The sequence below is a fragment of the Porites lutea genome, chromosome 2 (genome assembly GCF_958299795.1).
Source record: "Porites lutea chromosome 2, jaPorLute2.1, whole genome shotgun sequence".
Lineage (NCBI taxonomy): Eukaryota > Metazoa > Cnidaria > Anthozoa > Scleractinia > Poritidae > Porites > Porites lutea.
Genome location: NC_133202.1, coordinates 37522342 through 37549681, shown reverse-complemented (window position 1 = coordinate 37549681; position 27340 = coordinate 37522342). Strand labels below are relative to the sequence as shown.

Sequence of the window (27340 nt, the reverse complement as noted above, 5' to 3'; positions counted from 1 at the left end):
CTGCTACAATGTCAATGAATGCTCAGCTTTTCTTCGTGTGTCATACAACTTAGAAAACGTTCTACAAAAAAATCCTACCTACTACATCATGACCATTTCACTGACATGCATCATCGCTCACCTTGTACATGCGGCAGGTCAAAGTAATTTAGCTCTGTTGAGCTTTTTATTGTTGCATTGAATCACCGGTAATAGGTATTGTATTTCATTGTAAACACAACTTTTATACATTCATATATTCAAAACCTGAATCCAATTTTAAAAATATTAAAATTTAAATATCTTCAATACGGCCCAAAGCTTGTTTAAGCCCTTTCCTCGCGACCAAGTGGCCACAAAGGCACAATCTTTTCCACGAAAATCCTCCAACACCGCGTCCCCCATGATGACCATGATAGCTCGCCACGCCAGAGATTTCTCATGAAATCGAGGGTGCCGTTCAAATTCCCCACCCCTCACGCATGGGGATCAAATTCCCCACCCCCTGGAAGACTCTAATGTTAAATCAAATTCCCTCCTCCCCGAGACGGCAAAGATGTCAAATGCCCGGGGTTTGCCCGGGGGGGGGGGGATGTTGATGCTACGATTTGACCAATACATAACTGAGTACTTGGCGGCTTACTGTAGTTTGCGAAACGAAATGGAGCGAAACGAAACGAAATGAAAATCTGTAGTTTGCGAAATGACAATCTCTAGTTTGCGAAATGACAATCTGTAGTTTACGAAATGACAATTTACTTTCTCGCTGCGTCTACTCGGATATTCTAAACAGAAAATTCCCCCCCAAAAGCCGTTTCGCCCAGAAAGTTCAGATTGCGCGGAATGCGTGACGTTTTCGTTGCCACGTATAAAGTTTAACTTAAGCTCAGGCGTTTTTGAGCGACGGACAGCAACCGGAAGCAAGATATAAGTATCATTTCTCTTATAGAGGCGATCTGCCTGAAAATTTGCCCAAGAATGCAAAAAGTCCACTTCCGGTGGAAAGTGCATACTCCGATATTCCATTCTTGAAATGCATATTGAACTATTTATAAGGATAAAGGTGCAAATTTAAGTTCCACTGAGAAATAAGTTAGCTTCTGGGGCTGATTGCTCCTCGGCCCCGGGTGATCGCCTGACCTGTTAAAATTTTTGTGTAACGCAAGTGTCTCCTACGTAGCAAAGGTATGCAAAGGTCATCGCCAGGATAATCTCCCGCCAGAATTTAATTTTGACCGGGAAATTACATACCACTTGCATAATTATAGTGTATATGTTGGTCCTAGTAGATCATGTCGGTTTTTCGACGTTTCCAGCTTCCACAACTCTTGAGAAAACGGAAATCTGATGAGAAAAGTATTGTTAACATACCGCGCTTTGATTGTAATGTACTGGCAGTGAATGATTAACATGGATTAAGTTTAAGAAAAGTTGTTCTGAGTAATTTTTGAAATTGTTTTAATCATTTAGTAGCGGTAGTGCATTTTCATTATTGATTATTTTTAGATTTTACAACCGTTTTTGTTGAAATCAAATTACCTATCCTTCTCTATTATTGAATCACGTATTTCTTTATAAGAGGTGATGAAAAGTTTCCGTCCAGTGCAGGGACCGCGGAGCAAGGTGAAAAGTGGAGGGCTGACAATTGAAAATATTTTTTTCAAATTGAAAATCGAAAAAAGGAATAAAATCATAGTATTTGATTTGTTTCTGTCGCGTGACTTTGCATACTTTATCCAGTATTTGTTGCTTTTTATAGGTCGGCATTAGTGAAGATACCGAAATTCTTCGTACGATTTTCATTCTGTCCAGCAAATGTGTTTGCGATCTGAATCACGTCCAAGCTATTGAAATGTTTACTGGTCAAACTCAAACTCACCATAATTTTTTCACTGCAAGTAGTTGTCGTCTTTTCTGCAGAGCTTACAGACTTTGACGAAGTCCCAGCTAACTCTAATAAACGACCAACATACACGGTCAGTTCAGACTCAATGCAAGAAAAGACGCGATTACAATTTTAGTATAGAAAATACTACACTGAAGTGATCTGAAAAATTTCTAGCTATAGCCGTTCACTGTTCAAGTAATGTTATTCTTCTTGCCATCGAATATTTCATTGATTCGAAAGGAGAAAGACAAAATATAAAACTTTTATCAACTCAAAACAGCTACTCACCTTCGTTTGGCTTGAAAAAGCTAGTAATTTTCTTCATTTCGTCTGATAAAACTGATAAAAAACTCTGCCGGAGCTGGAAGTACAAAACACGCTGCCGAACGAAGCGAAGGGGTGGCCAAGGCATGGCGTTTGATCAAGGGGCAAGTCGGCCCCAGGGCACAATTACCGCGAAAAGCACAGGAGCCCCACAAAATGCCTGGCGTTTGAAATTAAAGAAAATACAGAGAATATAGCGAAATATAGACGGAAAAAAACTTGTTTCAAATCTTTTTTTTATTTTAATTATTTTTCTTTTTAGCGCTAAAAGTGGGGGCGGGGGCGCAAAAAAGTGGTGGGGTCGCGGCCCTACCAGCCCCTCCCCTTCCGCGGTTCCTGCAGTGCAGGCCATTTTAGGACCGATGCAGCAAACTCAATGACTTTCCTCCAAAGGGAATTCCTGCCGTCAAATGACACTTAAACAACAAAAACTTCTGCTGGAAATACTTTTTTTTCCTGCATCTGTTTATCTATACAAAACGTTCAAACCACCATGTTCGAAAGTAAACAACAAAGCCACAATGATGTATTTTATCGGTTCGTTTGAATATCGCATGACGTTTCTGGTTAAGATAAGGCGTTTCAACGGCCACCGGAAGTGGACTTGTTGCATTCTTGGGCAAATTTTCAGGCAGATCGTCTCTATAAGAGTAATGACAGTTATCAATACAAATGTGGTGGCGTCAAGGCATATAAAAAGGGAAGGGTTCTTGCTTCCGGTTGCTGTCCGTCGCTCAAAAACGCCTGAGCCAACCTCGTTCCCAGGGTAGAGAACCCTGGGAACGAGGTTGCGCCTGAGCTTAAGTTAAACTTTATACGTGGCAACGAAAACGTCACGCATTCCGCGCAATCTGAATTTTCTGGGCTTTTTTGGGGGGAATTTTCTGTTTAGAATATCCGAGTACACGCAACGAGAAAGTAAATTGTCATTTCGTAAACTACAGATTGTCATTTCGCAAACTACAGATTGTCATGATGCTACATTAAAAAGTATTTTTTAGTTGTGTATGAACACTATATAAATTTCAAAAGGTTGAGTTTGATCGTCCGGGTGAACGTAGTCCAGAATAGGACTGTTGTTGTTGACAGTGACTGACGTCTATTGTCACAGTTAAACAGTCGTCTATTGTTAGTCAAATTGTCAGTTCTCCAGTTGTTCTCTCGTAGTTAGTTTTGCTTGATCTCGTCAATAAGTCGTTTGTATGGCGCTGGTAACTGTTGGCTACGATTCAGTGGCGTTTGTTCTAAGTTAGTAAACCAGCCAGTATTCCACTTCAACTGGCTCTAGACTGTACTGAGAACGCTACTAAGAACTCTACTGTTGAACTACCACTACCTACAGACGACATTATGGACCTACTCAACCTCTGTTTGACTTCGACGTACTTTCAGTACAACGGCAAACACTACAAACAGTTACACGGTACAGCTATAGGCTCTTCAGTTTCTGTTGTTGTAGCAGAAATTGTCGAAACGTCAGTCACTGTCAACAACAACACTCCTATTCAGGACTACGTTCACCGGGACGATCAAACTCAACCTTTTGAAATGACTCCTGGGTTCAAACCTTTCACACTATATAAATTGCTCAAACCTTGCTTTGGCCTAGTGGCCTAGCTGGCCTACACCTGACCTACACCCCGAACATCGGATCTGGAGGTCCGGGATCAAGCCTAATGCGTCGCGTTTTTATTAAAGAAACTTTGCTTTTATTTGTTTCTCTTCACCCTGGTATACAAATGAGTACGTAGGACGCACTACTGAGGGACGAGTAACCCTCCAATGGACTAGCATCCCATCCGGGGGGAGGGGGCTAGTTGCTGTATGCTACAGAAACTAGGTTACACTTGGGCTTAGTGGGCCCCAATGCTCTTGTGCGCCTTTACCTTACATTGCGGTTTTATTTTTGCTGAGGAGATAAACCACTTGTCCATGGTGGCTTTCGCTCTGTTGTGTTGATTGATCAAGGAAGAGTTGACTTCACTGATCCTTCTTTTCTTAAAAGATTCGAGAAACAGTTGCTTCGTTGTTCAGACGGTCCTTAATAGGGAGCTGAAGCAACTGGGAAGACGACGACGACGACATCTTCAAAAAACAATAGATTTAATGATCAAAACAACAGCTCTGCACGTGCATCACGCTTTTAGCACATTTCTTTGACGTCCACTGCTCGACTACGTCGTGAAACCTCCTAATTTAACGTTTTATGGAGGACGTGGACATACGACGACGAATTTTCCTCCCTCTTTTTGAACTTGAATAAAATCCTTAAGAATTCAACTTCAGGAAAAGTCGCCTACACTTGGCATATTGAGCGGGTCCAAATAGACGCGATTAAGTTTGAAAGAACGCAAATTCATTTTTTTAGCGACATTTTCACCGCCGTCGTCGTCGTTGCTTAAGGTCCCTAATGAAGAGCAAAGGGAGATTATCAAAATTTTGAAGGAATGGGTGAGACGCATCTCAATGATTCCCGGTTTTAATTTCCATTTCCACGAAGAACACATGTTTATTGGATTTTTTAAAGACCTTCTTCCTGCGCTTGTCCTTGAAACAGCCGAGACCCAAAACTGGAGGTCATCAAATTAGGGAGCTTAAGCAACTACTACTACTACTACTACGACGACGACGACGACAACTTCAAAAAACAATAGGTTTAATTTAATGATAAAAAAAACAGCTCTGCACGTGTATCACGCTTTTAGCACATTTCTTTGACGTCCAATGCACGACTACGACGGGATACCTCCTGATTTGACGTTTTATGGAGGACGTGGACATACGACGACGAATTTTCTTTCCTCTTTTTGAACCTGAATAAGATCCTTAAGAATTCATCTCCAGGAAAAGTCGCCTGCATTTCACATATTGAGTGGGTCCAAATAGACGCGATTAAGTTTGGAAGAAAGAAAAACTCATTTTTTTTGAGACGTTTTCACTGCCGTCGTCGTCGTTGTCGTCTTTGCTTAAGGTCCCTGTTGTTGAAGAGTGCAAGCGAGATCTGCTGATGGTAGCATCTCCTGATGGTGTTGTAAGGCAGATAGCACAATGGTTTGAGATTACCTGCGACACTCGCTGGAATGTTTACAACTCGCTTGTAAAGGTGAAGATGCCACAAAGGGTATGCGAATGTGCGAATGGTAATAATGACCCACAGCAACATTCACGTGAATGTATCTCAGTGCCTTGATGGGCTAGTTCAGTGCCAGACAGAGAAACTAAGTGCGTTTAAGTCTAAAAAGCAGTTGACCAAGGAGTTGGAACGATTCTGGGGATCTAGCGACTCGATCTCTCTTGGTACTACAATGTAAACCAGAGCTAGATGCTTCGCATTTGCTTCTTGCAAAATCCATTATTAGGCAGCAGAGGGAGACATACAAGTCAAGCATGTTTGGATTGTTATTCATGTTCAGAGAGAAAGTGAGGCCAATAAGGTTGAGAATCAGCGCTGGCAGTTCAGATTTCAAAGCAGTTGGAAGAAAGTGACGATCGAGGTGTTGGAAGACACAGTTTTTGCCAGACGAAAGAATTAACTTTCTAAAGTCTGCAATGGCAAATCACGTAAAGTTCCGCATTCACCGCAACCCCGCTCTTCTGATCACTCGAAACTATTCAGAGAATTCCCATGCACAAGCAGCATTAGCAACTCTTCTCGAGAAGAACAACCCAAAGCCCCTTGAAGATACCATTCTTGCTATGTTAAGTTCAGCAGAAAAGGGAATGGAGATGGCGGCCACCCTTGCAAAGTCGTTTTACCTAAAGGACAGTGAAGACAAATCAATAAACTCCTTTATAGGGAAACTTGAGAACTTTGAAAATCCCTATGTCCAGCCCCTCCTGAGAATTACGGGAAGGAAGGATTTCAAAAGTCAAAAACTTTGTATTTCTTCAGAGTCTTCACCAGCTGATGTGCATAGGGCAACACTAATCCTGCATCTTTGCATAGTTCTAGCCTCTCATTTCAGAGGTCTTAAGCAGAAAAAGCTGACATTTATGTCGTACTTTACTAGTCCTTTGACCTCAAGCAATACATACGTTCTGGCGTCTGGAGAGGGTTTTCAGCAGCCGTATGAGGTACATCGCAATTGCATCTTCGATGAAACATCATTTTCCCTTTGCTCCTGTAGAACCTGTAGAACATTTTTTGTTGCAGCACTTTGAAAAGCTGAGAATGTACCTAGCAAGAATACTGCTGCTGTTAAAGCCATACAGCCATCTAAAGTTCCTGTCTGTCTCACATGTCTTCAAGATCTTTCAATTCACCTAGGGCAAATGGATCCAAGAGAATTCCGAGTTCTCCATTTGTTTGTTCATTCTGCACTTTACGGAGGCTACGAGATGGAGTTGTTTGATCAAAATAGTCTTGCTCAAATACTGGGCAATTCTGTTACGGAGAGTGATCATGGCGAAGTGTGTTTCCGGCAGATTGATAGTGACCTAAGAGCGTTATGTCTTCTCTTAGACGCTAATGAAGAATATGTCATATATGTACTAAAGTACTTCCATCCTTACTTCGGCAGGTTTATGTCAAACAGAAGAAGAATGGTTGGCATGGGAAAACAAGTTTGCTGAAACTATGCGCCCTTTACTTCGAGAGTTTTACCTAAGAAAACTGGTGGCAAGTTCGCAAGACCTCATGAGCACGTCTCAAATGGCTGTTCGAAGGAGTCTAGAGGAAATTGATGACCCCCAGTTTTCAGACACGGCAGAGAGAAACCTGCACCTTCCTAGGTTGCGTGTAACTCTGCCTAAAACTTTCTCGTCCCTCAGAGTGTGTTATTTGTCAGCTGATCAGGATACTAAGAACCAACATCCCCTTCTTGGGTTATTCCTTGATTTTAACGACTCTCTTCCAAATGTCGCAAGCCTCCACAATCTCCTTTCCTGGAGTGGTATCGTAGACTCACTTTTAAGTGGACGTCTGAGTCGCCACGAAGCCACTACAAATATTGTAGATATCATTCGAAAAGAATCCAAATCTTCTGAGGAGAGAAAGCGATTAAGTGAGATCTTCGAGAAGTTCAGCATGGCATGGGAGAGGATGCGTCCTTTTGTCAGGGACCGTTTAAAACAGGATGTGCCATACTTAAACGAAAGCTCACCGATTTCTTTTTGCTTGATTGAGAAAAGAGGCCAGGGTGCCTTTCTTTGTGCTGCTATGGAAATACTTGTGGAGATCCAGAATGATTTCTTGCAGAAGATGCTCAGTATTGCATCAACAGGAAAATGTTCTGCGCTAGTCTTTCTGGAGAAAGAAGAAGGAAAATTCTCTATTCCAGTTGTCCACTTACAGGAGGCCCGGGAAAAAGAAATTATCCAGTATCAATGGACAGATGAAATTTTAAGGCATTCTCAACGTAACACCGAGTACGGCCATGGCAGGGAGATCTTTTTTGATCTTGAGAAGATTGAAAAAGAGATGGCAGTCAGATTCTTGGTGGGAAAGTCTTACCTTTCAACTCGCGAGGGATTACAAGAGTTCCATTTCGCCGGAGAGCTCTTTCATACTTGTGGAGGCATTCTGGACGACTTACAAGAACTGATTCCGCAGCAACCACTCACAGATGTGTTTCGAAATAGTCTTTCGCGTCAATATGAACAGAGTCTGAAGAACGTGCAAGATTTGCTTGAGCACATGGAAATTGTCCTTTGCCTGTTAAAAAGACATCGCGTTGGGAAACCAAAGGACCCTTTGACAGAATTCACAGACAAGTGGGTGCGTGGACCAAGGCCGTTTCCAAAGGATTTACTCCCTCAGCCCCACAGCGCCATCCAGCTCACACATGTAGTTGCCTTGTACGAGTTTCTCGAAGACATGTTGGCTGAATCGGCTGCCAAACGAGTTCACGACAGGTATCGTGTTCCCATACCTGAAGAGATAACTAACGAAATGACCAAGGGAACCCCCGCGTCTGGAGCAACCGAGTCACATCGTTCTGTTCTAAATGCCATCACAGCAGCGCTCAAACGCTTTATTTACCGTTATCTTTCTTCTGAGGAAATGAAACCTGAACTAGCTGAGAGTCTGAAGGAGCGCATGCGGGAGCGGTCGCTTTGGCCAATCGATGCATTCAAGGTGTGGAACCCGGAAGTGGAATCTCCGTCAATATTCATCGGTGACGTGTTTCCCGAAAAGCTGGCCATAAAACATACGTACCAAGTTTTATGCTTTTACCAGGATCGACTTAAAGTAAGTGATGAAAAATATACTCACCCCCATTTTGCAATAGTTTTCTCCTCAACACAATTTAAAGCTGGAATTCTCTGGAACCCACCCCCTCCCCCCCCAAAAAAAAGTTGAAGATTTTTATCTCTGACGTATCCTGCCTTCTCGACTGCTGAGACTCTAGTTTCTTTTGTTCTTGACAATATGTCAAAGAGTTTTTCTTTGGGTTTCGCATCTCTCGTCATTGTTATAGGTCACTTGTAGTATCATGCAACTTTTTGTCGACTTTGACCCTTCCAACCCCCCTTTCGTTTCCAGGGGTATAGGTAAACAAACGAGCAAACGCTTTATCCATTGGCAATCTTGGTCTATGTGAAAGATTCTGGGTCAGTTATTTAAACAGAGTTTAGCCTTTGGTTAACAAAACCGCGTTCTAGGCCATTTTCAGTTTGCCCAACGCTTTTATCTAAGCATCACTTATCGTGAACAATGCCAATATAGCGTATAGCGTAGACTGCAAAAGCACTTATTTTCATAAATTAACCTACCAAGAAAGAGATCTGGAGGTCCAATGTTTTATTAAACCGCGGACCTAAGTTAGACTTCGTTTAAATAACCGACCCTCTGTATCTTAACTGCGCGTGACTTTCCTTTTCTCAACACATCATAAGCAAATTCAACGCAGCTAATCAGAAGGAGCACCTCCCTAACCGCTCTTAAATTGAAGACATTTAAAACTGAAATCTGGCCATACGGTACTTTTGAGTCTGATGATCGCCTAGTAGTTGAAAACCCGAGTTACAATAACTTTTGTCCTTAAATTTGTATTGTATAGACATGTGTGTTCTATATGTTGTGTTCTTCACTTTGTTACATGTCAGATGTTAGAAGAGGAAAAACACGTTTCTCGGAATCCAGCTCCCAAGATCAGCGGTCCCAGTGCTTCAAGACCCCGTCAGCATAAAAATCGAAGGCACTTCAGCATAGTCTGAGGTGGACAGTAAATACTCTGTGAGTGATATATCCATCAGATCAATAAGTTTTAGCACAGAATTCCACTAAGGCAATGAATCTAACATTCTGGGGCGGTTCTAGAGATAGTTCCCAAGCTGAAACTGTGGATGTCTAAAACTTGCAAATAGGACAAAAATCTAGTGAGAGAACACTACGCAAAAATTCGCCAGACTTTCAGTAAGTAAAAGACTTTGATTTTCCCTTCACAATACTGGAAACCACATTTCTAAGGGCTAATAATTTATAATTTTCCGGGTAGCATACCCACGTATCCTCCTCGATACTCCCACTTTTAGCGATTATTTTTTCGAACCTCTTCAAAATCAACCCTAGAACCGCCTCAGACATTGCTGTCGTAAATTGTTTGCACTCGTTGACTTTATGTTTTATCATTGTTTCGTACGGTTACCGTAAATCTTTTGAAAAATTCAGTCGCTCGAATCGGCGCGCTTACACTTTCCCTAAATTTAAAAAATCACTCCGCCCTTGACCAATTCCTCCCTACCCACTCGGCCTTTGTACGAGCACTTTTCGCAAAAGTAATCCTCCCGTTTCTGACCAGTAGACGCAGTCGTTTGTGTGAGATCGTTTAAATAAGACCAATCAAAATATTTTATGTGAAGATATGAAAAACACTGCATAATCGCTTTCACCTTGTCCTGTGTAAGGCTGTTTACAGCCTGTCTATAGCCCCAACGCAAAAACGAATTAACGCTACAAAAGTCCCAGTATAGATGGAAATTGTAAAACTGTCATCCCGCCGGAGCCGAGAAGGTTGCCTTTTTCGTGTACAAGTGAAGATTTTAGAAGACTAGAGGGAGAGATCCCTTACTGGAGTGATCGCGCAGAGCATCGTTTAGGGAACAAGTATCATTAAGAACAAGATTTCGTAATTGCAAATTAATAGTTACCTTCTTGAAGAGTTCAAAGGCCTTTTCCAGTAGTGTTAAGGAACAAAATGTAGTCTTACCATAGTAAAGGAGAATGGCTATGAAAGGTAGAAAGCATCAAAGATGAAAACAACAGTGCTGTAGTTCATGTTGGGATCTTCCTGACGGTGCGCAATCTGTTTTTTTTTCTGTTCATAAATTTTGACGAAATAAATGATTGCCACGTTTTTATTTGTCAATAAGATCAAAATGATAGGAATGCTATTGAACGTTAAGTCCACCACAAAAATATATAAAAAAGAGTTTGATGGTCTTCATAACCATTCCACTCTACTACCTATAGTCTTAACGATAATATTTTGGGGTTTTAAAAGCCTTGTAAATGGCGTAAATTGACCGTTCTTTTCCATTACCAACAGGATTCGTGGCCGATCGATATTTAAGTACGATATACGCCAACAATATTCATGTTACTATTTATCTTTAAGTGATATTTCAGTGTTAGCCTTGCGTTAATTTTTAGGTATTTGCAAATCCTACTTTGGCCAGCCAATTTTACGGTTGGCTTTGCACATTATATCAGAGTGGTCAACCTCGTCCCCCTCAAAAAATGAGTGGGGCCATTTTTTGAGGGAAAAGCCCTGGGGACGAGGTTGCAGAGTGGTGGCAAATTATTCGTTTGTTTTCATTATAGTTTATCCTCGGTACCTAGTTTCAGGGTAAAGTTCTTTTGAATTTGGCAGATGCAATCATTTTGAATTAAGGTGTATGCTTTGGCCTTCCCAGCGTTATCCTTAACATTTGTTAGTTATTCAGTTTAAACTAGAAGTTGAGCATTAATTTTGATTAAACGATGTAGTCCAGTGGAGTGAGATGGTCGATTATGTTTGCTTGTATGTCAGATTTAGTTTAGTTGACCACAGAAATGAGCCGATTTGCGAACTCAAACCTTTGCCATCGTTTTAAATAGAGTCCAATCTCTGGAAACGTACTTCGTCCCAAAAGCTTTCTGAACTATAGCATTCCGGTTGGGGGCAGGACCAAAGCAAAAGCCTCAAGCTAAAGAATGGGGCCATGGTGAAAATGGGAACCTGTTCATTTAAATAATGTCGAGAAACAGACCCTTGGTTCGATTTGACTCTTTCTTGTCGCTGCCGGTAGGTGTTTGGAATATAATTGCTGGGCCCCTTGAAATCCCTCACGGTGGCGAGTTGGAATCCCGCGGGGTACCAGTCTGTTCTTGGCGTTCAGATAGTGGAGCGCGGGTGCGGAAAATTGACGAGGGAAAAAAACAAGGGGAGACTATTGCCGCGTACGATTTAACTCGCTCCCCACCATCCGAACGCTGCGCCCCACTTTCTGAACGTTGGAACAGGTTGGCGAGGATTTCCTTAAACTTTACTTTGGGGTGTGTCGTTGAGTCTTTGAGATGCCGTGCCGCTGTCTCAGTCAGAGATGAATTTGCGACTCTGTTCCAGACACTACTTGTAGAAATAGAAATCTTTCTTTCACGGCAACGAGCAAGAAAAACAAAAGAAGAAAGGAAAGAAAAAAAAAAAAGAAAAAAAGAAAAGAAAGAAAGAAAGAAAAGAAACCAAAGCTTGATTTAGAATAATAAGGGGATTATGGTGGGAAATCGAACCTGCCCCAATATCAAGCCAGAGTAAACTAAAATATATCCCTCTTCCAGAATTACCACACCCTGTTGAGGGAGTAACCCCCTCCCACCGCCAGGAATAATCAACCCTGGGCTAATCGCCTTTCAAGTGACTCGGCAGGTCTCGAAATCATAAGCAGTGCCTAAACAAAAGCAACGTTTACAATGGCTTATAAAACGAGGAAATTTATTTGAATACCATCCCTAGCATTAGTTTTCGTCATTTTACCCGATAGTCATTATGTCCTTAGGTGACAAAAATCAAATGGTAATTAAATCTATTAACAAAACGCCCGTTTAGCAGCGCAAACTAACGAAATAATGAAAACCAACAAATTTTACCACTTCACGATGAGAGCTGAATGCCCTTGCTGCACATGAATCACCTCAATTTGTCACCGATTCATGAACCAGGCTTAAACTTCAAAACGCTAATTGAAAAACGTGGCCAACTTTTCCAACAGTTTAAGTTCGGAAGTAAAAATTGTGATATGATCATCACATACGTATCAGTCATGTATTTCTCATCTGGTTTCTTGTCAAAATACGAAAATTGTCGTCCTGATTCTGTTCCCTTTCTAATGCCCATTTCCGGCTTCGGTTATTAACTAAGTCCATAACAGAACGACAACTGCATGAAGTTCCACTTAGCGAAACTCTTCAGATTTTCAGTTTATAACCAAGCCGTCGTTGGGTGTTGATTTTGTTTTCTTTTTTTCAATCTTTGCCTTTTTTTATCTTGAGCAACCAAAAGCTAGCGACAAAGCTAAATTACATTCCAGTTAACATGAAATCCAGCAGACACTTAGGGTACGTTTCTTTAGGAAAACCCAACATTAAATTATTTGGGTTCGTTACGACAAAAGAAAGGGAAAAATTCGAAAATAGATTCTTCGATGCACCCTAATTTGTCATTCTCTTAACCTGTAGTGTGGTTGCCTTCGCAATGGTGGCGTCACGTGTTACAAGGACACTGAAACGTAGGATTCATCGCCAGTTTGTTTTACTAACGTGTACCTTATGTGTTATTTAATCGTTATTAATTCACGTCTGAGCCAATAAAGAGACCGCATTCCTCGTCTTTGTTGAAAGTATGCCCTAACCCTTAATCTCTCCACAGGCTTATGCCCAGTGGGGCAGAGCACGCAAAGTCACCGGGTAAAATTTGAAGATATCTTGGAAGAATAAATGACCGCAGCATTTTTCGTACTATGGATAAGGTTTAATTGCAGTCGTTTTTTTTAACTTTAAGGCTATTTATCTTGCAAGTAAGAATAAGATCTAGAGCATACTTTTTCTCTTAAATATCGCACACTAATAAATTATTAACAGTTTTCTAGGATATCGCTTCTTTGAATAGTTATTTATATATCATCAGGGGGTTTATCTCGAATGAAAAATAAGATCACTGTCCTGATTATTTTGCATCCTAAGGCTCGGCTAAACATCAAACGTATTTTCGTGCAACATCATGTTTGTCACGTACACGTAACTTGGCGGGGCTAGAAGGGGCGCCGGGACGGGAAGGGGGGCCACAGGAACAAACGAAGTTTGACAATACATACATCAGAGAAAGTGAGCCCTCAACACTGTCACATTCTTAGTGGACCGGAGTCCCCCCGCCCCTTTTAAAGCTTGGTTTGCTTTGTTGGCTGAACGCTCAAATATCTGTTCGTGACAAGGACGTTGGATGAAGATGTTTTATCTACAGATCAAACAAGGGAAAAATACAAAATTTTGCTGAACGGTCCAACATACTCTCTCCACATGATATTGGACGAACATGTTTCATCTTTTAGCCGTAGCTTTAATATGAAATCGCTAAATTTTACCCTTATTACCAAGGGGTTTCTTAGGGCTTCATTCCAAAAGTGGATAAAGGCCTGGTACCAAGGTTAGAACTAACAAGATGCGTGATCACTGTCTCCTAGCAACAACACCACTTATTAAATCAATCACAAGGGTATAAAGACGTGATCACACAGCATCGAGTAACCTTGAAATACATTTCATTACTTTTTCTATAAAAATACACAAGGAGAAATTAAATTTTGAAAACCTATCACCTATCTGCAGTTAACTCTCTCAAAGCCCTTGTAGGACACCTTTCTCAAAGTTGCACATCAGCAAATAGTTGGTGCTAGAGAGTCAGACAACTGAAGTTAGGGTTGAGGTGTTAGGCCTGGAGCAAGTTCACTACATGGACATGATTGACAAACAATAGGCCATTTGGATGATGAAATCAGTCTACTACTGCTACCAGAATTCATTTAGGGTTTCTCTGTCTTGTGCAAATTAGGGCTTGTGTTAATTAACCCTTGCTGAGATTACTAAAACTACTTTAATTACAAAAGGAAATACCAGATAAATTCTGGTCATGGTGGTGACATGACACCATTGTGCAAATAGCCTATAAACCCCTTCTGAACCCAAAATCATCATCACCAAGTTACTGTATTTTTTTAGATATTTAACCAAAAATTATAAACAACTAAGGCTGATTACAATTAAAGTACAATACATATGATTTAGTGATGATTGAGTTAACTGCTAAGCCTGGTTTTATATGATGACCACTTTGATCACAGGAAGTCAGCTATCTTTGCAATAATCATTGCATTCATCACAGAGCCTCTGTATGGGTACCTTGAGGATGTAGTTTCTGTCAGGCCTTTTTCATTAGTTTTTCAACAAAATCGTCACATATTAAGAATTGATTTGTGGCATACTGCTACTGGCAAGCTCCAGCAACCAAGACAACAACAAAAAAAGCAAGAAAATAAAAAGCAACAGGTCTAAACTGAACATACAGCACACTTTTTTCTGCTCGCCAAAGAAAATACTGTAATTCAAGATTTTTGATTGTTGAATTATTTCAGTGGTTGCTGTAACCTTATAGAAACCAGCCTTCAGCTGTTGATGATGTGTTAAAGGTATGCACATGAAGTGTGCAAACAGACATGCTTGACTGTTTTGCCATAATCTGGAAATAAAATTATATCTCTCAGTTGAACTGCACATCTTGATTGATCATTCCAAGAGCTTTTTTCTCCTGAAAAGCCGAAAGCATTCTTTCTCGCCTAATGACCATACTCAGAGATACATTAATATCTTACTAATCTTAGGTTATGGGACCCTATTTCTTCCTCTGGATTTATGACCCACACAACTGGGCCAAGAGACAGAGGGAAAAACTTGGTCCATTACTCATAGTTCAAATCTTGAACTTGCTTAGTGAGAGGCATGTAAATACCTGATATTTTGCAATTCTTGGTGTTGCAGATGGCAAAGCCCAAGTCATTCATAGACCTGATGGAAAAATACTTAATCTACCATAAAGTGTTATTGAAATTAGTGGTCAATAGCTAGGAAGTGCATGAAGTCCTTCTTATTTTGGATTGGAGATCTTGTTGGTCGCCCCAGGTCTTTTCTTCCACCCTTGTTTGTCTTGATCTCCAGGAGGACTGGACCCTCCAGGCTTCTCATGAGTTCAATAGCTTCAGTTATCTCCTCCGGTTGTTCAGCTGCTAATACCTGAACAAAGAAACAGAAATCAACGAGCCATCTTATGAGTTTTACATACACATGTGCATAATTTGAGAGGAGACCATTTAACAACAACATTTAATTTAACATTTTAATACTTAAGCTTCAAAAGTAAACATAGGGACATGCAAGTGAGAGTAAAGAAGGGATGTAACATCCAAAAAAATTTGAATTTGGGAAATTGTGAGATTGATTGGTATTATCAGAAAGAACAGGAAGAAAAGTGTTCACTTGCCAAAAATAACCATTGTGCAAATTGGTGGTGAGATGGAAGTGACGTTATTCAGCCTCTAACGCCACCATAGAAATCCTTCTAAATTTGACCTAGATTGTACGCCTTGCAATCCAAGCTAATTTTAAAAGAATTTGTATTGGGGAGGACTCATCAAAGCATAACAACCCTACCCCTTATAGCGCAGCACCATTTTACAATAACCCAGAGATTTTTTGGCAAGTGGGTAATGATCATCATGTTCTTTCTTTGACAATCCTAGCCATAATCCCATCATTATTTACATTAATTTGGTTTTTGTGAAATCATCACTCCTCCACTCAGCATCCATATTTTGTGGGTGTGTTACCTCTGTTAACAGCCTCAGGGTGCAAAGAAAATCATTTTTACAGCTTGCAAAAACCATTCGGGCAAGCTGAAGCTAGCATGTACTAGCCCAGACATCATTATATTTCAATTAGCCCAAAAAACGTCTTGACTAGCAGAATTGATTTCAGTTCAGACTTCTCTTAGTCGAATTCCTCAAAAAATATCACTGGCCCATCGGGCAAGTTAAAAACAGTATTTACTAGCCTGATAGCAAAATCCACTAGCCCGAGGCTATTGGACACTACTTTCTTTGCATGCTGAGCCTAACAGGAATATCATGTTACCATTATCATTAGGTATAAAGTTAGTTCTTTTGCACTGTCCTGTTAATTCCCTGATCAGTCAAATCCATGTGATTTGATAAAACTGGTAGAAGAAATAACTCAACTTAAAAAATTAAAAAATAATAACATTTTGTACACTGGGTCCTCAGACTTACTGATCTATATCCACATGCTTTGCCAATTTCCAGAAAATCAAAAGTTTGACTAAAACCAACTGTGGGTTGTCCTCCTACTGAATCATGGCAGCCATTGTTGATTAAAATGTGTTTGAAGTTTGGTACTTCACTTTGTCCAATAGTGGCAAGGGCACCCGATGTGCATGATCACAGCACCATCACCATCAAGGCAAAATACCTTACCAATAAAAAAACAACAGTAACAATTTAGACCTCTTAAATAACATGTTCCTGCTATTTATTTAGCATCAACTACATGTACCAATAACCAAAGGTTGGGGAGCGAGGGTGAGATGAAAGGTCAAAACCAGTGCTCAAAAAATTCCTCTCCAATAACTTTCAAGCAAGTAACTTTCAGGCCTTCTTATGTTTCAGAAAGACAAGCTGAAAATTAAAGTTTTTTTTTTCAAACCATGAAAACTCTGTTGCTGCAATAATGCTGTCCTTTACTAATGTAACTTTCACATGATAGAAGGTTGAAATGCACACGATAAGATTATATGTGATAGAAGGTCCAAATGCATGACATCAGATGAAATGAAAGTCCAAAGCTTTTTTCAACAAATGCTTTTAAATAGATAATGAATGGCAGAAAGCAGGTACATGTATTACCTCTACCAGTAACTTGGCAAAAGTGACAGAATCGATTGTGAAGAGTGAAAATTCTATGTCAAAATATTTATTCCTTTAGCCTTCAGTAATTCAAGTGCTACTGAGCAGAAAAAATAATCACGATACCTGTCTTTTGGGTTTAAACTGGGCAATACCCAATGCAATAGCTGATGCATGACCCATAGATCCGACAGTCAAAAAATCCTTCTCATGGCCATGACCCTTGGCAACCCTGTATTCAAAGAGCTCCCGCGACAGCATACCAGTTGTACCAACGACCACATCACGGTCTTTTAGGGAATCCACAATGACTTGCAAGGCTCCTTCCCTGTTCAATGGGTAACTAACCAAGAGAAAAACAAAAATGATCACAAATTAAGTACACTCAATTGACAATAGGAGAGAGTATATTCACTCCCAACTGATTTTTGTTGAAATTAAAATTTTTGTAATAATTTAAAGCTTTTTTTACAAATTTTCACCAGTAGAATGCAAAAAAGGGTTTTGTATATGTGTAGGTCAAACTGAACTTCACATCAAAATTGTTTCAACCTCAGTATGTTGAATCTAATGTTGATTATAGTCATGATCATGAATTATTAGGGCTAAGAGAAAAAGGATGATTTGGGAATCAGTCTAGGCTGAAACCATTTTAAGTTAAATTTCATTTTGACCAACAACATACAAGTGTTCAATAATCGGCCTCTAAATGGCTGTTGTAGAAAGGTAAATTTCAGCCTTTGACATGTGCTTTAGTCACCAGACTGCATTTGATGACAGGACACTGTTGTGAAGAGCTTACTAAATAAAGAGTAAATGTACCTAGATTGACTGTTAGGACAAATTAATAATTTCTGAAGAGTGGTTGCCAAATGAGAGGTTTAACTGTAACATATTATGCAACAGGAGATATTTTGGAGAGTTTAATTTTGTGGATCAATGTTTTTTGTACCATATGGAAGCTATAGTTGAACTTAATAACTAGCCACCACCTTGTCACCTTCTTTTTGGACTGCTACTTTTCTTTCACCATATTTTTCAAATAAAGCCAAGAAATTAATGAATCAAATGCCTGATGGCTGCTTAATCGGGGTGAAAACAATAGGTGAACTGTCATTGGGATGGCCAAAAGGTGCTGGTTTTTATGTAGTTTTTGTTGCTGGAGATTTCTTTTGGCAATTTTCAGAAGGTTGTGTTTAGTTGGAAAGTACAGCACTTTGTTTTCTGTTATTAAACTTAACTTCAGAGGAGAACATTTTTTGTGGGAAAAATTGGGTAGGATTTTGGGGGGGGGGACACCTTTTCATTGCATGACCATAAAAATATGTAAATTCAAAAACTAGATACAAAAAAATTACACACACACAAAAAAATGGAAAAACAAGACAAAATTGCAAGAAAGCCAAATAATATTAATTTTGTGTCACATGGTGATTTAAATTTGTAACTTCCTGTTCTGTAGGTTCCAATATAACAATTATCATACTTTAAAAAAATTGAAATTTAAAGTACTAACAGATCTGGCTCTTTTTCAAACTTGTATGGTAAGAAGTTTTGCCTCCGCACTAGGGCCCCTTAGATGTTTCCATATGCTTTCTGGCAACATACAAAGCCTGAAAAAATGTCAAATAATGTGTCAGTCAGCAAACATCATGGCAATCAACAGTTTTCTTTCTTACATTTTAAGTCAAAGTTTACCTATGTAAAATAACTGAGTACAATAAACAAATTTTACCATACAGTTAGAGTAAATAAGATTAAAAGAGGTAGGGCATCAAAGAAACCTTTTCACAAACCTTACATTAAATCCTATAATGCTGATGTGGAGAAGAATGGTTAACAGTAAAGAAATTAAAAGATCTCTCTGGCCACCCCAGTATACATATTCTCCTGATCCTTGCATTTTATTATGATGCAAGAATATCACTAACAAAACTCACAGTTATGTTTGGCAGATATCACTTCTGACACCAGTAACAGACCCCTTAGAAACCCCTTTTTAATGAAAGAATGTGCAGCTTTTTTTTGTTTTTGTTTTTGCTGTTACATACTCTTCAGATAAACTTTATTTTAATTTCTTACCTGTTCAGCACCTTCCTGGTAATCAGGTAATACTTGGAAAGGAATACCACACGATGCTGAAAAAAAAATCACAAAAAGAAACATCAAAAGTGAAAAGGTCTCAACAGTTTGTTCAGTTTTACAAACACTGTCATATTAATTATAGTAAGAATAGTAGGGGTACCATGGTAATAACAGCTTCTGGAAAAGTATCTCCCAAGCTGTTCAAATTGAGTTCTCATGCATGTAAATTAAAAGGGTATTATTTACACATCTGCCCTTACTAAAAAGTTATTATAACACATCAATTTTCAACTAAATTGTCACTTAGCAACTATGGGAAAGTATTACCCTTGGGAAAGATGGTAAAAGACTCAGGTGTAGTGTAAAAAAATATGAGAAAACTGTAATTTGTTTTCAGTGAACAATTTACTGTACTGTTCAGTATTCTTGGAGTCTGTACACCAGTTAAACCATGTCACTAGCACATAACTAAAATACTGTGGATTTAAAAAGCTACCAGCATTAATTTTCATTTTTTTGCCTGTGAAGTTGACATCAAGTTTTTTTTACCCTAACAATTTAAATAAACCTGACACTAGTGGCCTCTTAAAGCTGCTAATCTTGAAAGTGAGGAGAGTCATAACATTAGAAAGGTCTTTATAAAATTCTGAAGACGAGCCCCTCTAAATATAAGTGCTCCAAATTCAAACAGCCTTGTATAATAACTTTCAAACTTTGACAGAATACAGTAATTTTGTAGGGATACATGTACATGGATAAAGAGAAGTTAGTGTACCAAGTATGCCAGGTGTAGCTTGTCCTTGTATCATGTGCTGTGGTTCATCTCTTTTTCCAGGCTCTCCTCTCCACCCTACTAACAACAGCATGGGGATGCTGTACACATTTGGCACAGCTAGGGACATCAGAGGATTGACTACGTTTCCTAATCCAGAATTCTAGTAGAAAGAAAAAAGCTAGGTTCTAATAGGACAGTGCTAAGTAACTAGGGCTTACTGTATAGTTTGCGAAACGAAATGAAACGAAACGAAATGAAACGAAACGAAATGGAACGAAACGAAATGAAAATCTGTAGTTTGCGAAATGAAAATCTGTAGTTTGCGAAATGAAAATCTGTAGTTTGCGAAATGAGAACCTGTAGTTTGCGAAATCACAATCCTCTGGAGAATGCCGACTTTAAATTCAGCGTGAACAACGAAGGAGAAGAGTCGTCAACAAGAAACCGCGGAGCAGAAGGAACATCGCTTAGCACAGCGAAGGCAACGCCGACAACAAGAGACAGAGGAATAGGAGATTGGAATCAGAGGCATTATGATCGTTTTACACTGTCGAAAACCCAGATTTCTTAGTTTGCCGGTTTCCCCCCCAATATATAGATCAAAGTGTGCAAAGTTCCAGCTCTGTATTACGGCCCGAAGAATAATAATTTTCGGGCGAACTGCACCGGGCCATATTTGTTCTTTGTTTTTTTCTTTTTCTAAATCCGGACGCAGAAATAATGCTAAATCTGCTTTTTAATACACTGTTAACAATAATACCACAAAAAAAAAAAGAAGAAAAGAAACAACAACGTATGGACCTTTAAGACGATATTTGCTCTGGGTCACCCATCCAGTTCGTAACCCCGACCGACAGGGCTTACTTGAGCGCCTGAGCTTAAGTTAAATTTTTCTGGGCGAAAGTAAATTGTCATTTCGTAAACTACAGACTGTCATTTCGCAAAGTACAGATTCTCATAACTGTAGTTGTGGGAAAAATGGGGGAATACTCGTAGTCTATTCTCGTTGCGTCTACTCGGATATTCTAAACAGAAAATTCCCCCAAAAGAGCTGTTTCGCCCAGAAAAATTTAACTTAAGCTCAGGCGCTCAAGTTAAGCCCTGTCGGTCGGGGTTACGAACTGGATGGGTGACACCCTTTGAATATCGTCTTAAAGGTCCATACGTTGTTCTTTCTTTTCTTCTTCTTTTTTTTTGCGTATTATGTGGTATTATTGTTAACAGTGTATTGAAAAGCAGATTTAGCATTATTTCTGCGTCCGGATTTAGAAAAGGAAAAAAACAAAGAACAAATATGGCCCGGTGCAGTTCGCCCGAAAATTACTATTCTTCGGGCCGTAATACAGAGCTGGAACTCTGCAGACTTTGATCTATATATCGGCGGGGAAACCGGCAAACTAAGATATCTGGGTTTTCGACAGTGTAAAACGATCATAATGCCTCCGTTTCCAATCTCCTATTCCTCTATCTCTTGTTGTCGGCGTTGCCTTCGCTGTGCTAAGCGATGTTCCTTCTGTCTTCTCCTTCGTTGTTCACGCTGAATTTGAAGTCGGCATTCTCCAGAGGATTTTCATTTCGCAAACTACAGATTTTCATTTCGCAAACTACAGGTTCTCATTTCGCAAACTACAGATTTTCATTTCGCAAACTACAGATTCTCATTTCGCAAACTACAGATTCTCATTTCGCAAACTACAGATTTTCATTTCGCAAACTACAGATTTTCATTTCGTTTCGTTCCATTTCGTTTCGTTTCATTTCGTTTCGCAAACTACAGTAAGCCAGTAACTAGCATTATTTTATGACAAACTGCTATAAAATGACACTTACATGCTAAGAGTGGCCTGTACATTATACATAAATAAATGTACATATGGCCATTACTTGTAACCTGTTTACTGAAAGAAAAAGCAACAACACCCCCAAAAACCACTCCATTCCTTGACAGTTATTACTCACTCTAATCTTACATCTAATAGTATGCTGCAGTTATTAGTTAAAACTCTTTAATCATTGCTTCCATGCAGAGAGACAAAAACATTCCACCCTCTTCCTGGTGCACCTACAGATACTAGCAATGTTCAAACTGGTAACTGCGATGTTTCTTCCCATGATGTGAATATCCGTTTTGATATTTGACTTAAGATGATGCAATAATCTGATACAATAAAATTATGTTACCGCAACAAATTTTAAGAAATCACTTCTTAAAATATTTCTTAACCAAATCCCACATAACAATATAATTTACAACAGAAGCAAATGAAAAAAAGTAAGCCACCCTTGCTTAACTAAATTAGTTTAAGTCACTTGAGGAAGCAAGTTTGTAACTCTCATGGTCAGCAAGCCCAAAGTTGTACCCACATTCACACATTACATCACTATATTCACTACATTTGGTGCAGTTTTTTTGGTAGTGGTGGGCAGTTGGGATGTTGTAATTATGTTAAGTAGAGGTAGTTATAGCCAAATTCGTTGTATCGAGCTGTGCGTTTTCCATTTTTTGAAGGAGTTTTGGTTTTTTTGGTTCCGTCAATCAACTTAGCGGACCTCTTAGGAAACACATGTTTACTTGTGATTGGTGCGTTTCGATCCACTTGGTTTGTTTCTGTGTTTCAAGGTTCGCTGCTTGTGATCACCCTGTTTCGCACTGTTTCAGGCAATGATCGAGTTTTCTTTGAAGCTTTTTATGATCTTTCTTATTCTTGTCTCTTGCAAGAATAAACCAATGACTGCCTCCTGCCCTCAACAAAAATTCCACTAATCATCGCGATCTCCTTCACTTTTCTTGAGCAGTTTAGGGTCATTTTCAATTTTGTTTTTGCGGGCCAAGCTAGGTGAGTTGCGTTGCATTGTGATTTGCATTAACTCCACCCCCACTCAAATGATTGACGGAACAGAAAAACCCATTCGAAATTTGCAAACACACAGCGCGATACAACGAATTTGGCTAGAAGTGATGCAGTAGAAGAAAACATATGAGCTGCTGTGAAGAATAAAGAACACCAAGAGGCAAACTCAGATACCTGGTACCTCTAAACCTAGGGAGCGAGGTGCTCTAATGCCCCCACAATATCATAGGAAATTGTATCATTGTAACCCACGTTATACATGTACTTTAAATAATGAGATAGAATATTTTTGAGTTATCTGTTTATGTACATATGTATGTAAAAAGAAACAAAGAGCAAAATCAAAGAAGGAAGAAAAAAAGGCTGATCACTATTACCTGAAGATATTAAACCATCCCTGCTTTTCCAGTTGCCATGTGATAACCAGCGGCCAGAGCAACTGCCTGTCCTTCGTTACTTGTTATGACATGACGTGACTTTGGAGTGACAGCTGTCACATAGGCACAAAAGTCTTTAAGCAGGGAGTCTGGGACCCCACAAAAATAATCCATGCCATGCATACACAAGGCATTGTAGAAGTCTTTTGGGTTTAGGAAGTCTCTCACTAGCTCAGTGAATTGACCTGCATCTTCATTCCGTGCCCTCTGCTCAGCGACCTACAAAACGACGTGTGGTTCAATAAATTATCCAAAAACACTCAAAGGAGGGTCAGTACACATTTTGAGGAGGAAAAGGGTATAAATTAAAGGCAAACTGAGACGTGGTTGGCTCAAATCAATAAACTCTCCTCCATGAGGGGGTAAGAAATTTTCAGGATGGAGTACAACACCATCAAGAACCAGAGTAAAAAAGCCAAGTTTCAGTGTTTTGGAAATCTGATTGGAGTATTAAAACGGTGAAATTATTTATCAATGCCCACCCAACCATTACCTTTTAAAAAAGGAATTTATGTCTGAGAATCATGAAGTGAAAAACTCTGCAAAGCCCTCATGAAAATGTAATATTTCGTAATTCACTTGCGAGTTCTCTTGCATGACGTTTGTTTTTCAAGGAAAATTAACATATAACGAAATGCTGGAAGAGACATAAAGCTTATAATGCTTCAGTTAATTCTTGCGAAGGACGCGCGATCATCAGCTGTTATTCACTGTCACACCACAATGTCAAAGTCGATTCTTCATTACACACGGAGTTTCTATATTTGAACGTGACTCGATTTTATTTTCTTTAAAACGTTTGTAAACCAATATGTCAAGCGTCACACATGACTGCTTTAGCACAAGAAATACATGTATAAGTTTATACGAATACACTTCTGACTGACTGTTTTGCAATTCAACAATTACTCGCGAGAGGAGTTCAATGAACATTGGATAATCCCGGAAACGAGCCAAGTTTTAAGGCAAATCAGGAATCTGTGACTAATGGACGAACCCAGACTCACTGTGACTAAATATCAGTCCATGGAAAAGCAATCTTGAAAGTTTGTAATGGTATAAGATTAAATGAGCTAATTAAAACGCATACTTACCTGAGTCTCTGGATTAACCACCTAAAAATGTCACAAAAACTACAAACGAGTTAGCCACCGAAACATAAGCGCAGGCTTAACACAATCAAGAAACAGGAAAAGAAAAAACACCAAAGAGGAAGCTTACATCTGAGGATTTCAAAGATCCCAGTGACAAAGAACGCACCCGTGAAACAACCTGCGAGAAAAATATCAAATTATTTTTCTTTAGTTTGAAGATTAAGACCCCCTCATATCGCACGATTTATTCCTTATCTCATTTGCAGTGCTTACGTTGGTTGTAAGAAGGGGTTTAGGGCGACGAAAAAGCGCAGAAACAAGCGAGACACTAAAGGCCATGTACACGTTGCAATACACTACACAAATAGACCTTGTCACGGTTTTCGACGCCATCTTGACGAGTAGGCAAACGTGTGAGAAATTACAGTGTTTGTATGAGAATCTAATGTCGAATAATTTCCGTAAGACGGCTGTTCTGAAAAAAATATCAATTGTAAACTAAAGCTACAAAGCAAAGGATTGTCCTAAAAAGTTTTGGAGGCGTACCTGTGCTTAAATTTCCCCGGAGGCTTCCTTTAGATTTTCTATATATTTGTCTGTAATTTTCCCGAGACTTTCTTACAGACAAATGTATAGGAAATTTAAAAAGTCGTTCTAGGTCTTCTAGGGCATGTAAAGCCCTCAAATTTTTTCAGTACAATCCTTAGGAGTGAAGCTTTAGTTTACAAATCTTATTTTTTTTAGAACAGCCGTTCTACGGAAATTATTCGACATTAGATTCTCATACAAACACTGTAATTTCTCACGCGCTTGCCTACTCGTCAAGATGGCGTCGAAAACCGTGACAAGGTCTATTATGAACGCTTATAAGAACCCAACACTAGTAACGCTAAAAAGTAAAATTACGACATATATTGCGCAAGAGCATGGATTTTAGACGACGCCAACTGACCAATCATGCCACTCCTGTTCCAAAATAAAAATGATCATGATCAGCACATACGACAGAGCCCCGACAGAGCTCTCAAAATCCACCGTATGCGACATTGAGAAAGCTGTTAACCCCAGAAATATTTATCCCCTCATTTATGGATGTCATTGTGTTGCCAGAAGAAAGCCAATGGGAATATACTAATATCTGCTATGCAAAAGGATCTGAACTCAAACAAGAACTGGGCAAGAACTGGCGAGTCAGTTCATGACAGAGCAGTACGTCTTATGTATAGCGCATTTGTGGCCAATTTTTAACCGTTTTTAGATAACTTTGACCGAGTCTCACCAGGCTAGCCTGGGTGGCAGGCGTTTGAGAGGGAAGGGAAATGGGATTTGAGGCACATGGGAAGCGGGAAGGGCTCGCGAGGAAGGAGGGAAGGGAACCCTTGTCTCTCGCGCGTTAAGTACTTGTTGAGACAAAAACCACAACGACAAACCAGTGAGGGTCAGCTGGATCTTAAGTAGACCTGGATCAGTAAAATCTTCAATATCAAATTTTAAAATTAAAACAGTAAACTGATCCTTACGGCAAGAAAAGAGATAGAAAAAATGAAGACAGCAAACCAAAATAAAATGGTGAATTATATCTGCCCGATATTTCGGTTTGCAACACAAACCTTCAACGTCTTCAACGGAGGCTAAAACAGTAAAATGAAATCTTCCCGTACGCTTGCCACGCAGGCTACACTTAGCCTTTTTTCTTGTCACGCAAGAAGAGCGTTGCGTGATGAGAAGGCCTCAAATGACATAAGGAGATTGTTCCGTGGGATGCCTGTGGCACTCCCAGTTCAAAGCCGACCAATCAGATTGTACAAAATCTGTATCGGTTTTTAATCGATTTGCTTCCTCTGAAGAACGTTGGAATCAGAATTCCTTGCCAAATTTGTCGCCCTTGAATTTTTCCACTCGTGGTTTAGGATGGCTTGTTAACCAGCGAAATCCTTCGGGATACTGGCAAGTCACGAAAGGCGACCTAAGCCAAATTATTTCTTTCCTTCATGATTCTTTTTTGTTTAGGTCTAGCTTTTTCATAAGGTTTTAGTAGCGTCTGGTTGCGGGGACGTGATTTCCGATAGATTTTTCTAGTCGGAGTTCTCCAGTTTTTTGCCGAGCACACCCTTGTAGAAATTAAGTATACTTTAAGTATACTTCAAGTATACTTTATATGTACTTCTCAGAAAAAAAGTACATTTGAAGTATACCTCGTTTGTACTTCCAGAAAAAAGTATAAATCAAGTATATTTGGCAAATGTACTTCATTTATACTTCAAATACTTAAGTATACTTTAAGTATACTTCTTCAAACTTCAGTGCTTCTGAAAAATAGTTTTGCAAAGAAAAGTGTACTTTAAGTATACTTTGAAACTGAAAGACACATTCTGATCTTAGGATCTAAGAAGGTTTGTCCGGATCTTGAAATCACTACAAGACAAAAGTATACTGTAAAAGCATGCTTAAAGTATAATCTAACTTCAGATCAAATCAGTTTTCTTCTATTAAGGACACAGTTGAGATCATGTAAAGATTTCTTCAGAGTGGTGAAGTATATAACAGGTTTCTAGATACACAGGGTACACATTAGCTGTTCAGTCGACTTCCTTCGATCGTAAGAAGATCATCCGCCGATCCCTGGGCGAAATGGCAAAGTCGCAGTTTCATTCAGGTCATTTCTTTAACGTCTTTCGTGGAATTTTTGCATTTGGCAGTAAAAGATACTGGATGTAATTAAGGCCCGCGTCGTTTTACCTCCTTTTTTACGAGGACCTTAAGAAATAGAACGAGAACTCGAAGCAAAACCATCGCTCATCGTCAGACATCTTTACGTTCGAGGAAAGAAATGTATATATGAATGTGTTGAATTACCGATGACTTCCAGTACCGTCGGAACATATACGGGATCTTGTGGATTTCCTAATACGGTCATGTATGAATCATTTACAGCATACCTAACTTCCATATATGGTTTT

General features: G+C 39.5%; 2 protein-coding genes and 1 pseudogene across 2 annotated transcripts in view; 1 reads left to right on the top strand and 2 right to left on the bottom strand.

The window, feature by feature from the left end:
* LOC140928538 (ephrin-B2a-like) overlaps positions 1 to 27340 on the bottom strand; it is a 145237-nt gene that overhangs the window by 99548 nt on the left and 18349 nt on the right. The window lies entirely within an intron of this gene.
* Positions 7233 to 9349, top strand: LOC140928390 (E3 ubiquitin-protein ligase RNF213-like). Its single transcript, XM_073378126.1, has 2 exons — positions 7233 to 8381; positions 9239 to 9349. Exons 1-2 carry the CDS (start codon positions 7233 to 7235, stop codon positions 9347 to 9349), a joined length of 1260 nt encoding a protein of 419 aa, XP_073234227.1.
* On the bottom strand, positions 14219 to 24741 carry LOC140928535 (phosphonopyruvate decarboxylase-like; annotated as a pseudogene).

Excerpts from the sequence above, each read along its gene's own strand:
- LOC140928390 (XM_073378126.1), top strand. The coding sequence starts at position 7,233 with ATGCGTCCTTTTGTCAGGGACCGTTTAAAACAGGATGTGCCATACTTA. Across the intron at positions 8,382-9,238 it reads TTTACCAGGATCGACTTAAA|ATGTTAGAAGAGGAAAAACA; the intron begins GTAAGTGATGAA and ends GTTACATGTCAG.